Raw genomic sequence first — 13,145 nt, 5'->3', positions numbered from 1 at the left:
TTACCAGATGCTAGTTTTATTTAACAATAATTTTTGGTTAAATTAATCGGAAATTAAAGCAGAATTTTTTAACCAGATTTTTCAAAAATATTTCATGCACTGAAAAAAATTATTTGATTGAAGTAATTGATTATTTAAATCAAATAAATTTTTTTTTTTCAGTGTAAATTTTCATTTTTTTTTCCTTTTTATTTATAAGTTAAACAAAAAGGGAATAATATTCTTATTAAAAAGCACCTACTATATATAATTATCATATATAATAAACTTTCTAATAAGATTAATGAAACGGTGAAAGTAGAAAATGTCAAGAAAAATTGCAAGGAAATTCGAAACTTAAAGTTATTTAGTAATAATGAAATCAAAGTAGTGGTGAGTACCTCGTTCGAGGAAATATTGAAACTGATATATCACATAATTATTTTTAAATATTTCATAATAAATAAAAGAATATATAAATAATTTACAATTAAACATTCTATTATTATCTTCTTAACGCGCGACCTTCAAAATTATGTAAAGAGGATTTGTCCAACATTACAAACTTATTTCGAAATCTTTTCTAGGACAAAAAAAAAAAGGAATACAATAATCCTCTTTGAAATTGAATCTAATTGTGGTTAGTTGAGACACTGAAGATAAAACTAAAACCCACAAACTGCATAAACATCTTACGAATTGGTATACCTACTGTATAGAATAATTTATTATGCAAAATAAAAGTGGAAAATAGTCAAATAAAAAGTTTAAGAAGTACAGATGAACAGAATAACAAATAGACGAAATCAAAAATACTCACTAAATGTTTCAAAAGTAAATCATATAAAAATTTAGAAAACCAAAAGTAAAAAAAAACTAGAATAACTATACCCAGAGAAAGAAAATTGTATTTAAAAAATGCCTTCTTTTAAGGGTGTAATCCACATAATAATAATAATATAATAATAATAATAATAATAATAATAATAATAATAATAATAATAATAATTAAAATAGTAATAAAAATAAATAAAATACATAAATTAACCTACTGTACAGTAGAAGAATATTATCAGTAAAAAAATATTAAAAAATTGATAAATATTGTTATGTGCAAAGAATCAATACGTCATGAATACGAAAGCAACTTTTGTTTGAGAAATATTAATAATGACACTTGAAAGTTTACATAATTCTTATCTTATAACAATTAAAAAGAGTTATATTATATCATCATCTTATTTTGTTTCCAAATAATTGTTTCCATAATTTTATTTTCATATTCTTGTAGTTATGGTAATATAATAATTTTTTAATTCATAAATAATTTATTTTCTAGGGTAAGCATTTTTGCCACTTTAAAAATAAACTTTTTTTACCATTTTTTTTTTTAATATTTAGTCTCACCATCTAATAAATTACAGATTGTAAATTACAAATTCAGAAGTATATTTTTCTATATTTTTTTACAAATGTGAAAATTGTTATAATTAATGTTAAAAAATATTTGCAGACAATGTGATATTAAAATTAGATATACTTTCATATTATAAAGTCAAGTCATCTATATATACAATATGTTCTACATTAAGTAAAAAATTTTTCCACTCATAAAATAAATACGATGATGTAGAATATATATAATAAAAGTAATCTGTTTTAATAAATAGTGCAATAATGAAAGCAATAATGTTACTATTAAAAATTTCTACTAGTAATATTACAGTTACTATTAATAATAATTATTATTATATAATAAATACTCTCGTTGAAATTAATGTGAAATAAATATAATATCTAAATAAATCTGAATCAGCGAGAAATTAGTAATTTTTTCCCAAAAATTAGAACCAAATAAATAAAATTTAGAAAAATGTTATATATACAACCAAATTTTTATAGCTTGGAGAAATTTTCATTAAACCAAGTTGAAGGAAAGTTGAAGAGTTCCGCCTTCTAACAATTGCTTTTTATACAAGTTACAAAAGTACAATTACAAGTTTTAACTTTTCACTATGTATTAAAATTTTATACGAAAGTTTCAAGTTTCGGGATATTATCCTCTTAATTAAAAACTCTGTCAAATTATTATTAAACTTACTCATTTCATATAGTTAAATAAAAAAATTAAAATCAGCAATATTAGAATGTTAAAAATTTTTTTTTTTTTTACAAACGAAAATTTGGTTAAATAATACTAATTTATTAATTTGTCAACATATGATTGAAATTGTGCTAATTGGATAATTCTAATTTTTGGAATGCGTATCATTTATGTAGATTGTTTATATGTTTTAAAATTACCAGCTCACGATTGATTAAAAAAAAAAAAAAAATCAAAAATCCACTATTCTTACACCATCTGGAGTGCGAAATATTCTTTCCGAAAGAGGAAGTTCACCAATTAGATATCGCTCAAGAATCTGTTTGGCTACTTTGGAGTGTCCGGTGCCAATGAACGCTAGTGTGGCATCTCGTCCTGCATACTCGAGTAGAATATCCTGTCCTCCAGGATGATTCTTGACAAAATCCGTACAATCGTAAACATAGTCGTAAATGATGAGCCAACAATCGTCAAGTGTATCATGCCAAGCAACTTCATCGAGGGATATTGACCGAAGCTTTTCTTCTTCTATTTCTTCAACTTCTTCTTCTTCTTCTTCTTCTTTAAAACTTTTTTCCCGACTTATCCTATTCCTTACAATATTGAAATCCTTCTTCGTTTCAATGCTTCCATATTTATTCTCGAACACTGGGATCGTTCTCTCGTTTTCAAGCTGCTGGATGAAGATATTATCCTGTGGCTTTGGATCCTGTAAATCCAGGGCTCTAAAGGTCGTTCTCAAAAGACCAATTTTATCCAGAATACTGCTTTCCCTTTAAAAACAAATTCTCTGTTTGTTTTTTTTTCTAGCAAAAAAAGAAAATAAACTTCTTTCCCGAGGAAAAATATAAAATTCTTTTTTCTCTATATTGGAATAAAAGATATTTTCAAATACACAGAGAAAAATGTTTTTTCATTGACAACAAAATATATTTGATTGATATTATATATTGTAAAACCAAACTTTTCTGAAACGAATAAATAAATAAATATAAACTGCACAAAATTTTTGATTATTTCATTTAAATTAAAAAAAAATTTTTTAATTCCAGTAATTTTGTTGCACTTATCAAAAAACTTGTTTTACCACTTATTTTATCAAACGAAAATATTTTTGTCAATTCTCAATGTAAAAATAAATTCTCATTGAAAAAATTAATCACCCTAAAATCGGGATGAAGATAATTATAATCTTCTCATATATTCGTTTCCGCTTATTTTTTTTTTCCTCGGAATTAAATTTATCTTTCCCCTATTTATATGTGGCGGTTATATTTTCAATGAATTTTCATTTGCCCGAAAATATTAAACATACGTCCAGATCATTATATGCACAATCGAAATTTTCAAGGCAAAAATATTATTATTTAAAATTTTTTTAAAAAATGCTTAATAATCATAAATAATTAAAAAAATTTTGAATAAAAACATCAAGGAAATATTATCGTAGTTTTCCAAATTGAAACATTATTTCTGAATAAAATAGCAATTTGAATTAAACTTTATTTATGATGAACAAAAAAAAAAAAAAAAAAAAAAAATTAATATTGTCACACGAAACAATTATCGACGGGGGAATGTGCATTTATGTGTTGCAATGGAAAACAGTCGTTTCACTGTTGAAATTAAAACAATTGCTACCAATAAAGGAACTTAATTAAAAATGTAAAATGATTCATGCAAAGCAGAGATTTTCCCTACTCTCTTGAGGATCTGCTGTTATTTCAAAGCACGTTTTAATTAATGAGCTTTATGGAAATTAATTATATAAACGGGGAGAAGCTTCCATATTTGACTGCCGTTCAAAATATTATATATATATATTAAAAATTTAAAAAAAAAATATCATTTCGTATAAATTATGTAATTGAAGAAATAAAAAATATAATTAAAAATATTTACATTATATATTGGTGTTTAAAATGACAATTTTTTTAAATAATATTATTTTGAAAAAATGAAATTTTTAATTTATATCACCATATTAAAACTACTTATCTTAATCAAGAAATAACCTGTTTTTAAAAATGTCTTATGATTTATTAAAATGAAAGATTACAAGATCAAATTTTATCTTTATTTTAATTATAACTCGCAGAAAAATAAGATAATATCAATGAATATATAATTATTTTAGATTAAGAAGAAAACATTTTTACTGTTTTCTTTTTTTTTCTAAGTAAGAAAAATGGATAAGTAAATAAAAATAGAAAAAGAAGAAAAGAAAGAAAAATAAACAGGAAAGAGAAATATACTCGATATCTATTGGTTTTATATTTTATTTGTCCTCAAATCAAAGATATTCTCCAGTCATTTTTAGCCGAAAGCAAAAAAGAGAAAGACGATATGATAGATATCACGAACCTGTCAAACTTTGAAAAACAGTAGCTTCACTTCTTTCTCTCGAGTTTTGGGACAAATTTATAGTTCCTCATAGTCGAGATAAATTTATACACGGAAGCATAAAACTTTGATAAAACTTGAGCAGATCAGAAAAGTAGTAGGGAAAATTCTTTATATCAAGTATTAAGAAGTTGGTGATATTTTTCAAGAGTTTAGAAATCACGCCTGTATGTATATATAAAAAAAGAGTTATAAGAAATACGATCAAAAGAAAACCTACGGGGAAGATGCTGTGTCTCTGAGATGTCGTTCCAGGGACATTTCTTGAAAAACTGAGGCTTGCTCGCAAATGGAAATCAATTCCGGCGAGAAAGGCGAATGTAATTCCATTACCGGTTGAAACCTGAGGCGTGCACAAGGGTCTCTGCACTCTAATCCGTTTTATATAGAGAATGGTTTAGGCTCTTAAATATGAGAAAAAGAGAGACTGCTGCAGCTTTATTTTTTGTTGTTGTTATTATTATTAAACTATATTATTTGAAAGACACTAATGTTTATTCAGATCTTTAATTGATCAATTGCAGGAAGCAACTGACCGTTTCTTCATTGAAACTGATTTTGCTTTGAAATCTATACAGATATGATAAAAAAAAAGATATTATCAATGTTTAATATGCATGTGTCATGTAAAAGCTCCGATTACTGATTTATTTATAATTTCTTAAATTTTAATTAATAATAAAATTAAATTATCTAATTATCATCAAATAAAAATTTTCTTCTCGATTTTCACTATATTATTCTTTTCGACAAATGAAAAACAAAGTAAAAAAAATATTCACTTTTAAACTCATAACATAAATTTCTTCCTTAAAATATACATACCCGTGCAGAAATTGACACTTTTCATCCCGATTACCGATTTTTTGTTCTGGCCCCGGGTTAGTAAATTTCTATATGGGCCCGACCAGGGCCAGACCTGGTTGCCATATTTAAAATTTTTTTAAAAATTAGTGAAAATACAATTATAGCATTTTATGACATTTTTTATTCTCTAAATTTGAATTAGTAAAAATGTTTTCTAAATTGATTTAATGACTCACGTTTTGCTTATGAATTATAGTAAAATTTAATTAATTCTAAAGTAAAAAGTGAATCTCTCTTAAATTTTACTAATTGTTAGTAAAAGTTACTAATAATTAGTAAAATTTTACTAATTCATAAGCAAATAGTGAGTCACTAATTAAAATTAATTGGAGATAAATACACAGAAAATTAAAAGGCATTAAAATAAGCTGCAACGCTTATTATTTTAATCCAATTTTGCTTATTTTAATCCATTTTGGTATGAAAATAAGCAAAATTGGATTAAAATAATAAGCGTTGCAGCTTATTTTAATGCCTTTTAATTTTCTGTGTAATTATAATTTATTGAAAATTACAATTACTATAAGATCGGGCAAATTGGCATGGCCCCGGTCGGGTTCCCTGTTTCATTTCGATCAGGCCCAGATCAGGTTGCCAGATGTGGCCCCGATCTTGTCTGGTCTGGGCCCGATCACGGCCCGGTCAAATTTTCTGCACGGGTACTAAAAAAGAAATTATAAACAGAAAGGTGCTTCCGGAAAAATATTTTTAGAAATATATTTTTTAAAATATTTAATTAAATTGTTGTTTCCTCTATTACAATGTAAATTCACAGTGTTTTCTTGAAAGTATCAAATTGAGACTAAAATTTGTATCAATTTTTTATTTGATTCATATTTTGGATATCAATTCGTTGCAATTTGATACTTTTCAATTAACCGTAAATGAAGAAAAGTTTCAAATGTTGTAAATTGAAATATAGAATGATTTAGTAAAAGAATAATTGACATACACATCTTGATTGTTACTTCATTGAAAAATATTTTGACAAATTTTTTTTAAATCGCGGGAATTCCCGCATTTATTGGATCTAAATAATATGTTGCTAAGCCTTAAACTTAAGTGTCCTTATCAATTTTCAATTATTGCCTAATGTATACGCCAGTGAAATGATTATTTACAAATTCGTAAATTAAACTATAACTTGCATCACTAATACGATTCAATTTCTCATAACGCAATATATACGTCATTTATTAGAAATGTAAAAATGATAATAATTTCACATTCTTAAAAATAAAATCATGACTTTGCAAATATAACATTTTTTTTTATAACTTATAAATGATTTTCTCCATCATTTATTTATTTCTCAATTATATATTTTCATAATAAATGAAAATTATAATTTCAATTTCTGCTATAAAATTTTATTTTTTTCTCTGTCACTAAAATATTTCAAAACTTTAAAATAGATAAGAAATATTAATTTAAAATTTCATCATACTATACTTTTTTTCATAACTATTCAAAATTACTACCAAAGGGTACGTGGAAAATATTGTGTTTTAGAATTGAAATAATTTATCTTTATATAGTAAAATATCGCATAATACATTGTTATCGCACTTTAATAATTTGATAAAACAATATATTCACATAATATTTATCAATTTTTTGAAAATGGTGTTCTGTAATTTTATTCTATTTTCAAAACAACTTAATAAACTTAAATTTTTCGTTTTTTACTTATTTTTAGCAGTATAAATTCTTAAATTAATTCAAAAAATATAGTAAAAAAAAATTTTTAATGTAATAAATATTATATATTCATTAACTAAATATTGAGTCTTAAATAAATATAAATACCTAATAATATAGTAATAATACAAGCATAAATTAGAATTTTATTCACGTGGGATTTATAAATACCTAAAATTAACTTCAATAAACTCTATTTCCGAAAAAAGTTCCCAACTTTCATTTTTTTTTTTTTTTTTTTTGTAAAAGTTTGAAAATTATGAAAAACATTCTAGGAATTAAATTACAAAATTTTGAAATTATGAAAAAATTCCAACTTTCTCAATTTTTAAGAAAAGATATTACATTATAAAACGCATACGTTGTAAATTTTTAAGTTTTTAAATTTTCATATTTTTTCCTCTACATTTGAGTTTTCCAGAATTCCCTGACCTGTATCAACCCTAGTCTTACTCAAGAAACTTATATAAGTATTTACGATTGTAGAGCATAGATGACATTATTATTATTATTATTATTATTATTATTATTATTATTATTATTATATTAAATGTTTAATTTTAAATTGAGCGCTGCTGCCATCAAGTGGAGAGAAATTCAAATAGTTCACTAAACGCTGTTGATAAAGCAGCAAATATTTAAAAACCAATATCGACTTAGTTCTATAATTTACTGTTGATAAATTATATGAAGTTTTCATTAGATGATAAAAATTTATTCTAAAAAATATCTACATTTCTCATAGTGGATAAATTCAAATACTTTATAAAATCAAAGTTAAATTTTCTTCATAGTACTTGAGAATATAGCAATATTATAAAAATTTCCTCAATATTAAAATTATTATTTTCGCAATATTGCTGTAACATTAGAATATTAAAATAGTGCTGCCAATGTTATGCGACAAGTGATGTGTGGGGATATTATCAAATTTTTTTAAGACCTCGTATTTTCTAAAATCATTTTAAAATACTAAAAAGAAAAATTTAATTAAAAAAATTACGAAAAAGTTCGAGAAAAAATATTTTAATATTTAATTTCATTAAATTAATTACTACAAGTGCCAAAAAAAGATAATTAAAAAGTAATTAAATGAATTTATAATGAAGCAAAGTGTCGCACAAAAATCGATAAATTTATTAATAATGAAAATAAATAAAGGTAGAAATTTTCCAAAACTTAATCGCAATATCAGTAATATTTTATTGACGTTTATTTCAGACAAATAAAAATATATTTGTTTTAGAACCTATAATAACTTTTTATTTGTTTTAAATAAAAAAAAAAATTATTTAGTACAAATAACATTTTAGATTTAACATAAATAAAATTTATTTAAAACAAATAAATATTTAGGGTCAGCCGGGGTAAATCCGAAAGCTTTTAGTAAGTTTCAATAATAACATAAGTTTTTTCTTTTCAAAGACAATACTTCCGGTATTCTGGTGCAAGAAGTTGTTACTTTACTTCCATAGAACAATTTTATGAGGTAGCAAAAATTTTTGATAAATTACAATCGCAGGAAACTTAGCGTTCGTATTTACCTCGATACTTTGCAACTTTCCTAAAATACCGGGGTAAATACGAACGCCACTGTATTTCAGAAAAATCTTAGGGAAAATAAATTTAAAGTATTGCAATTGTTAAACTTATATAAAAACTCAAAAAAAATACGATAATAAACCTATTATGTAATAATGCATCATATATAACTTCAAATTGGTAATCAGCGACCCCAAAAACCCTGGAATACCAAATTTTATTAAGATCCTGAAAAACTTTTTTCACCAAACCATTTGGCAAAAAAAGTGGAACACTCCTTCGAGATAACAGAGATTAAGTTTCTGCTTATTAATTACTAACGAGGATACATATAGGAAGAAAAACTTTTTTCTATGTACTTTTATAACGTTAAAATAATAGTGTAATCAAATAAGAAAAAATTATTGAAAATACCGTTCGGATTTACCCCGGTTTTCCAATTTTTCCGGGGTAAATACGAACGGTCTGATATTATTAATAAAATTTTACAGAAGGCAAAAATGAAAAATAGTTTCTGTTCTAGTATTCATAACAAACAATTATAAATAATAAAATAAATTTTTAGCTTCTTTTTCTTCAAATACGAGACAAAATACTGAAAGAGTGTCATCTTTGATTTTCAATCTTTTTTGCAATACTCGTTATCTTTGTTTATGCTGTTGCTAACATGAAAAATTTAACCAATTTTTTTTTGTGATAAAAAAATTAAAAACTAAATAAAATTTATTTTAAATAAAGTTTTATTTGTTTTAAATGAAATTTCACTTAGTTTAAATAAAAATTTTATATCAGACAAATAACATTTTTTATTAGAAACAAATAAATAGGTTAGTAGGCTCTGAGACAAATATACATTTAGGTAGATACTTAACTCAAAGAAAATATTTCTGTGAGGGAAATTAATTTATAATTAAGAAGATACAAAAATTTCATCGAATTATAATTTGAAAAAAATAATCATAATATGTATATAACTTTAAAATAAATAATATTTTTGAAAACTGAGAAATTTTTTTTTTTTTGAATGAAATTTTCTAAAATACGGATTTATTTGGTTTTTTCTATAATTTAGAATCGAGAGACAATTGTCAAAATTCTAATAAAAATCGATAATATAATTATTAAATCAGTAATAATCAAAATAACAAAATTTTGTAATTCAAAAAAAAAAAAAAACTTTTCGTTATAAAAATCAATGGCTCTGTTGGGAAAAAAGTGTGATTCAATGCCGACGGGGTGAATATGTGAATGATGAAAAAAAAACTTTAAGCGATCCTATATTAGTGGCCGGTATTGAACAGCGCATGTGTTTCACGAAGAGGCGTCGCGACGCTGTCGCCGTGAGGGCAGCGCCGACAAGGTAGTCGCAATCATGCCACCACCCTGACGTTCGACCCCGTTTTCCTTCGCGCTAGTCAACGTTCAAAATAAAGTCCAATAATAATAATAAAAAAAATAAAAAAAAATCTTTAGAAAAACGGACAAAAAAAAGCAAAATAAAACAACAATCTCAAATATAAATACGAACACGATAATCAACAAGACATAAATCGGCTCATCGATGACAAAATTTCAAGGCGCAGATCAACCACAAAACCACGGTACTACATATCCGTATTTCTTGAGCGATCGACCAGTGGTTTCCTCTTTATCTTCTTCTTTTTGGAGTTTATCAATGTACACCACATCTTTCTCAAGTGTCTTCTCACCTTCAATTGAGTGTCAATAAAAATTTATTTCCTCAAAAAAAAGAAAAGAAATTAAATTAAATTAAGAAATCATCGATTCAACTCCGAAAAGTGAGTGCGCGAAAAATGGATGCACGTGTCTCGTGGATTCGTCGTGGATCGATCGTTCGTGTGGAAAACAACATTGAAAAAGGTTTGAAGTTGAAAAAATTTATCCCCCATTAAGTGCGTTTTATTATAATTTTTTTTTTTTTTTTTGCAAATGAAATAATCCAAAATATATAGGGACGAGATTTATATTTTAAAATCATCTAAAAGATGATATTTCTTTTTTGGTCCACAAATTACAATGTGTCCCCTACAAAAATATATCTTCAAGTTTTCCTCTTGGCTGATGACAATAGTTTTAGAATATATAAATTTTGCATCGTTGATGTTTTCTTGAACGAATTTTCTTGTGGGTATATATATATATATATATATATATATATATATACTTGTTTGACACAATGATTCGGCGCGCATTTTAAAAACAGATCATAGGCTGCGGTTTATGCGCTCGCAAAAGTAGTAGGTGGCCGTTTGTCGTCTCGCGGGTCGAATGCCCGACAAAAGTGAACGCGGAGAATCGTGCCAGGTAACTCGAGCTGAAATTGAGCCGAAAAGTCATTTACCTGGATCCCCGTACAATGGGGCTAAGGTTGCGCTTCGTACTTCGTGACACGGGTGAACAAGAACGACACATGTAGCTTCAAAACGTATACATGCAAATAATAATGAGAGTTTCCAACTTTTTTCTTCAACTGTTGAGTGTTGATTTTTTCAAAAAAATTTTCTTTCCAAATATTCATGTTTTTTTTTCTTTTTCTTTTTTTTTTTTTAATATTATTTCCAAGTTTTGCTAAAAGGCAATAATTTCTCAAATGGTTTTTTACACAAAGAGAAAAGATATATTCGTCTCAGAGCCAAATAAATTTTATTTGATTTAAATAAAAAATTGTATTTATGAGAAATAAAATTTTTATTTACACCAAATAAATGGACTAGTAGGCTCTGAGATAAATATACGTTTATTTAACTTAAATACATTATATTTGGTTCAAATAAAACATTTCAAGTTCTTTCAAATTTTGTTGTAAATAAAAAATCATTTTATCAGAGAAAATACTTTCAATTTAAAAAAAAAATACTTTGATTATAAAAAAATTGTGTTTTAAAGAACTTTTTATTCAAATTAAATATACTCACTAATTTTGAATTCGTCACTTTTGACTAATTCAAATGCACCAATTAATTTATTGAATGAATTAGTAACCGTTATGACTAATTTTTAGTCAGAAATGACTTATTGATAGTAAAAAGCTACTTATTTATTGATTAAAGTTTACTAATTGAAATAGTTGCCTTACTAAATAAATTATTAGTTTTCTAACTAACTCTCTAAATCTGAATCAGTAGAAATTTTACTAATTCAATCAGTACTTTTCATTTTAACTGAAATTTCAGTTATTTTTTGAAATTTACTAATATAATTAGTGAATATGCAAGCAATAGAAAATAACTTATGTAAATCAGTAATTTGTAGTTCACATGATCTTTAAAATTAACTGTTAAATCATTCGATTTTGCGGCCGCCGCCATATATTTATATTACTGATTCAATCAGTAATTGATATTTTACTAATTGAATCAGTAAATTTCTACTAATTATCAATTGCTCAATTCTCGCAATGGCAATTAGTAGATTTCTACTGCTAATCAATGAAATATCACTGATTCAGACTTAGAAAGAACATAATCGGTGCAGTTGAATTAGTCAAAAGTGTCTAATTCAAATTTAGAGAGTAATTTTTTTTACATTAAATAAAAATATATTTATTTCAACTAAATAAAATTTTTTGCAACAAATATTTCTTTAGCTCTAAGGCAAATATATTTTTTCTCTATAGGTGTAAAATTTAAATGGTATTTTTATCAAAAAAAAAATTTCCATTACTGAAAATGAATTTTTTTTTTAAATTTTTGATTGAGAAAAAAAATTTGAATGGAAGAAAATTATTTTAACTTCAATTTTCATGAAATTGAAAAAAAATCTCTTTGCTTATAAAAAGTAAGAAATTATTTTTTTCAAACAAAAGAAAGTATTTTTAAAAATTTAGAGATTTTATTTTTATCCTTTGATTACAAAAATACATTTTACTTTGACTTAATTTGAGAAATTTTCAATTTAATAAAAATCAAAATATATCATTTTTCTCATTTTTTTATAAATAAATAAATTAAAGAAATTTAAGGGGGTGGGAGGGGTTCCAATACCCTTGAAAGTATTGAAAGTATTTGATTTAAAAAAAAATTTTCTTTAAATTGAATTATTTTAAAAAATTAAATAATCATAAAATACAGGTATTTTGGAAATTGAAATTTTCTCAAATATTGAATTATTTTTTGAATTCTAATACGTAATTAAATTTCAAATTTTCCATATAACTCATTTTTTTTTTTTTTAATTTATTTTTATTGACCGATTTCGATACAAAATTGAATGAAAAACAAATTGTTGTGAATTAGAGAAACCTACTTTTTTTGATAAACAAAATTCTTTTAATTATTTAAAAAAATCCCTCTTAATTGAATACGAAAATATTTTTTAGTGTATGAAATAGTTGTAGAAGAAACTTTGAACCTCCGATACATAAATATATACATATATATATATATATATATATAAATTTTGTAAAACCAAAATTATCTGATGTATCTTGCTATTAAATAAGGGACCTAAATGCAAATGATTCGATTTCTTTACTGCTGCGTTAAGATACGGGGGAGAAGTTTTATTCGAAAAGTTTGGCTATCAGAAC

General features: G+C 24.6%; 3 protein-coding genes across 4 annotated transcripts in view; 1 reads left to right on the top strand and 2 right to left on the bottom strand.

The window, feature by feature from the left end:
- The window catches only part of LOC127286942 (uncharacterized), a 184,018-nt gene that overhangs the window by 147,208 nt on the left and 23,665 nt on the right, over positions 1 to 13,145 (bottom strand). The window lies entirely within an intron of this gene.
- On the bottom strand, positions 1,402 to 5,022 carry LOC127286940 (uncharacterized). Its single transcript, XM_051313608.1, has 2 exons — positions 4,707 to 5,022; positions 1,402 to 2,856 (listed from the first exon to the last, which is right to left on the bottom strand). The coding sequence occupies exons 1-2, from the start codon at positions 4,814 to 4,816 to the stop codon at positions 2,316 to 2,318; spliced, it is 651 nt and encodes a 216-aa protein (XP_051169565.1). The 5' UTR covers positions 4,817 to 5,022; the 3' UTR covers positions 1,402 to 2,315.
- Positions 9,928 to 13,145, top strand: part of LOC127286916 (junctophilin-1-like) — a 65,441-nt gene continuing 62,223 nt past the window's right edge. The window contains exon 1 of one of the 2 annotated variants that reach the window (XM_051313560.1): positions 9,928 to 10,477. The gene's annotated coding sequence lies outside the window, so the exon portion shown is untranslated. The remainder of the gene's footprint in view (positions 10,478 to 13,145) is intronic. The other variant, XM_051313561.1, reaches the window with a different exon arrangement.

Source organism: Leptopilina boulardi, unplaced genomic scaffold, assembly GCF_019393585.1.
Source record: "Leptopilina boulardi isolate dan_hultmark-lab unplaced genomic scaffold, ZJU_Lbou_2.1 LbouV2_366, whole genome shotgun sequence".
NCBI classification, from domain to species: Eukaryota; Metazoa; Arthropoda; class Insecta; order Hymenoptera; family Figitidae; genus Leptopilina; species Leptopilina boulardi.
The sequence above is the reverse complement of the archived record's forward strand: the minus strand, read 5'-3'. Positions and strand labels throughout refer to the sequence as shown.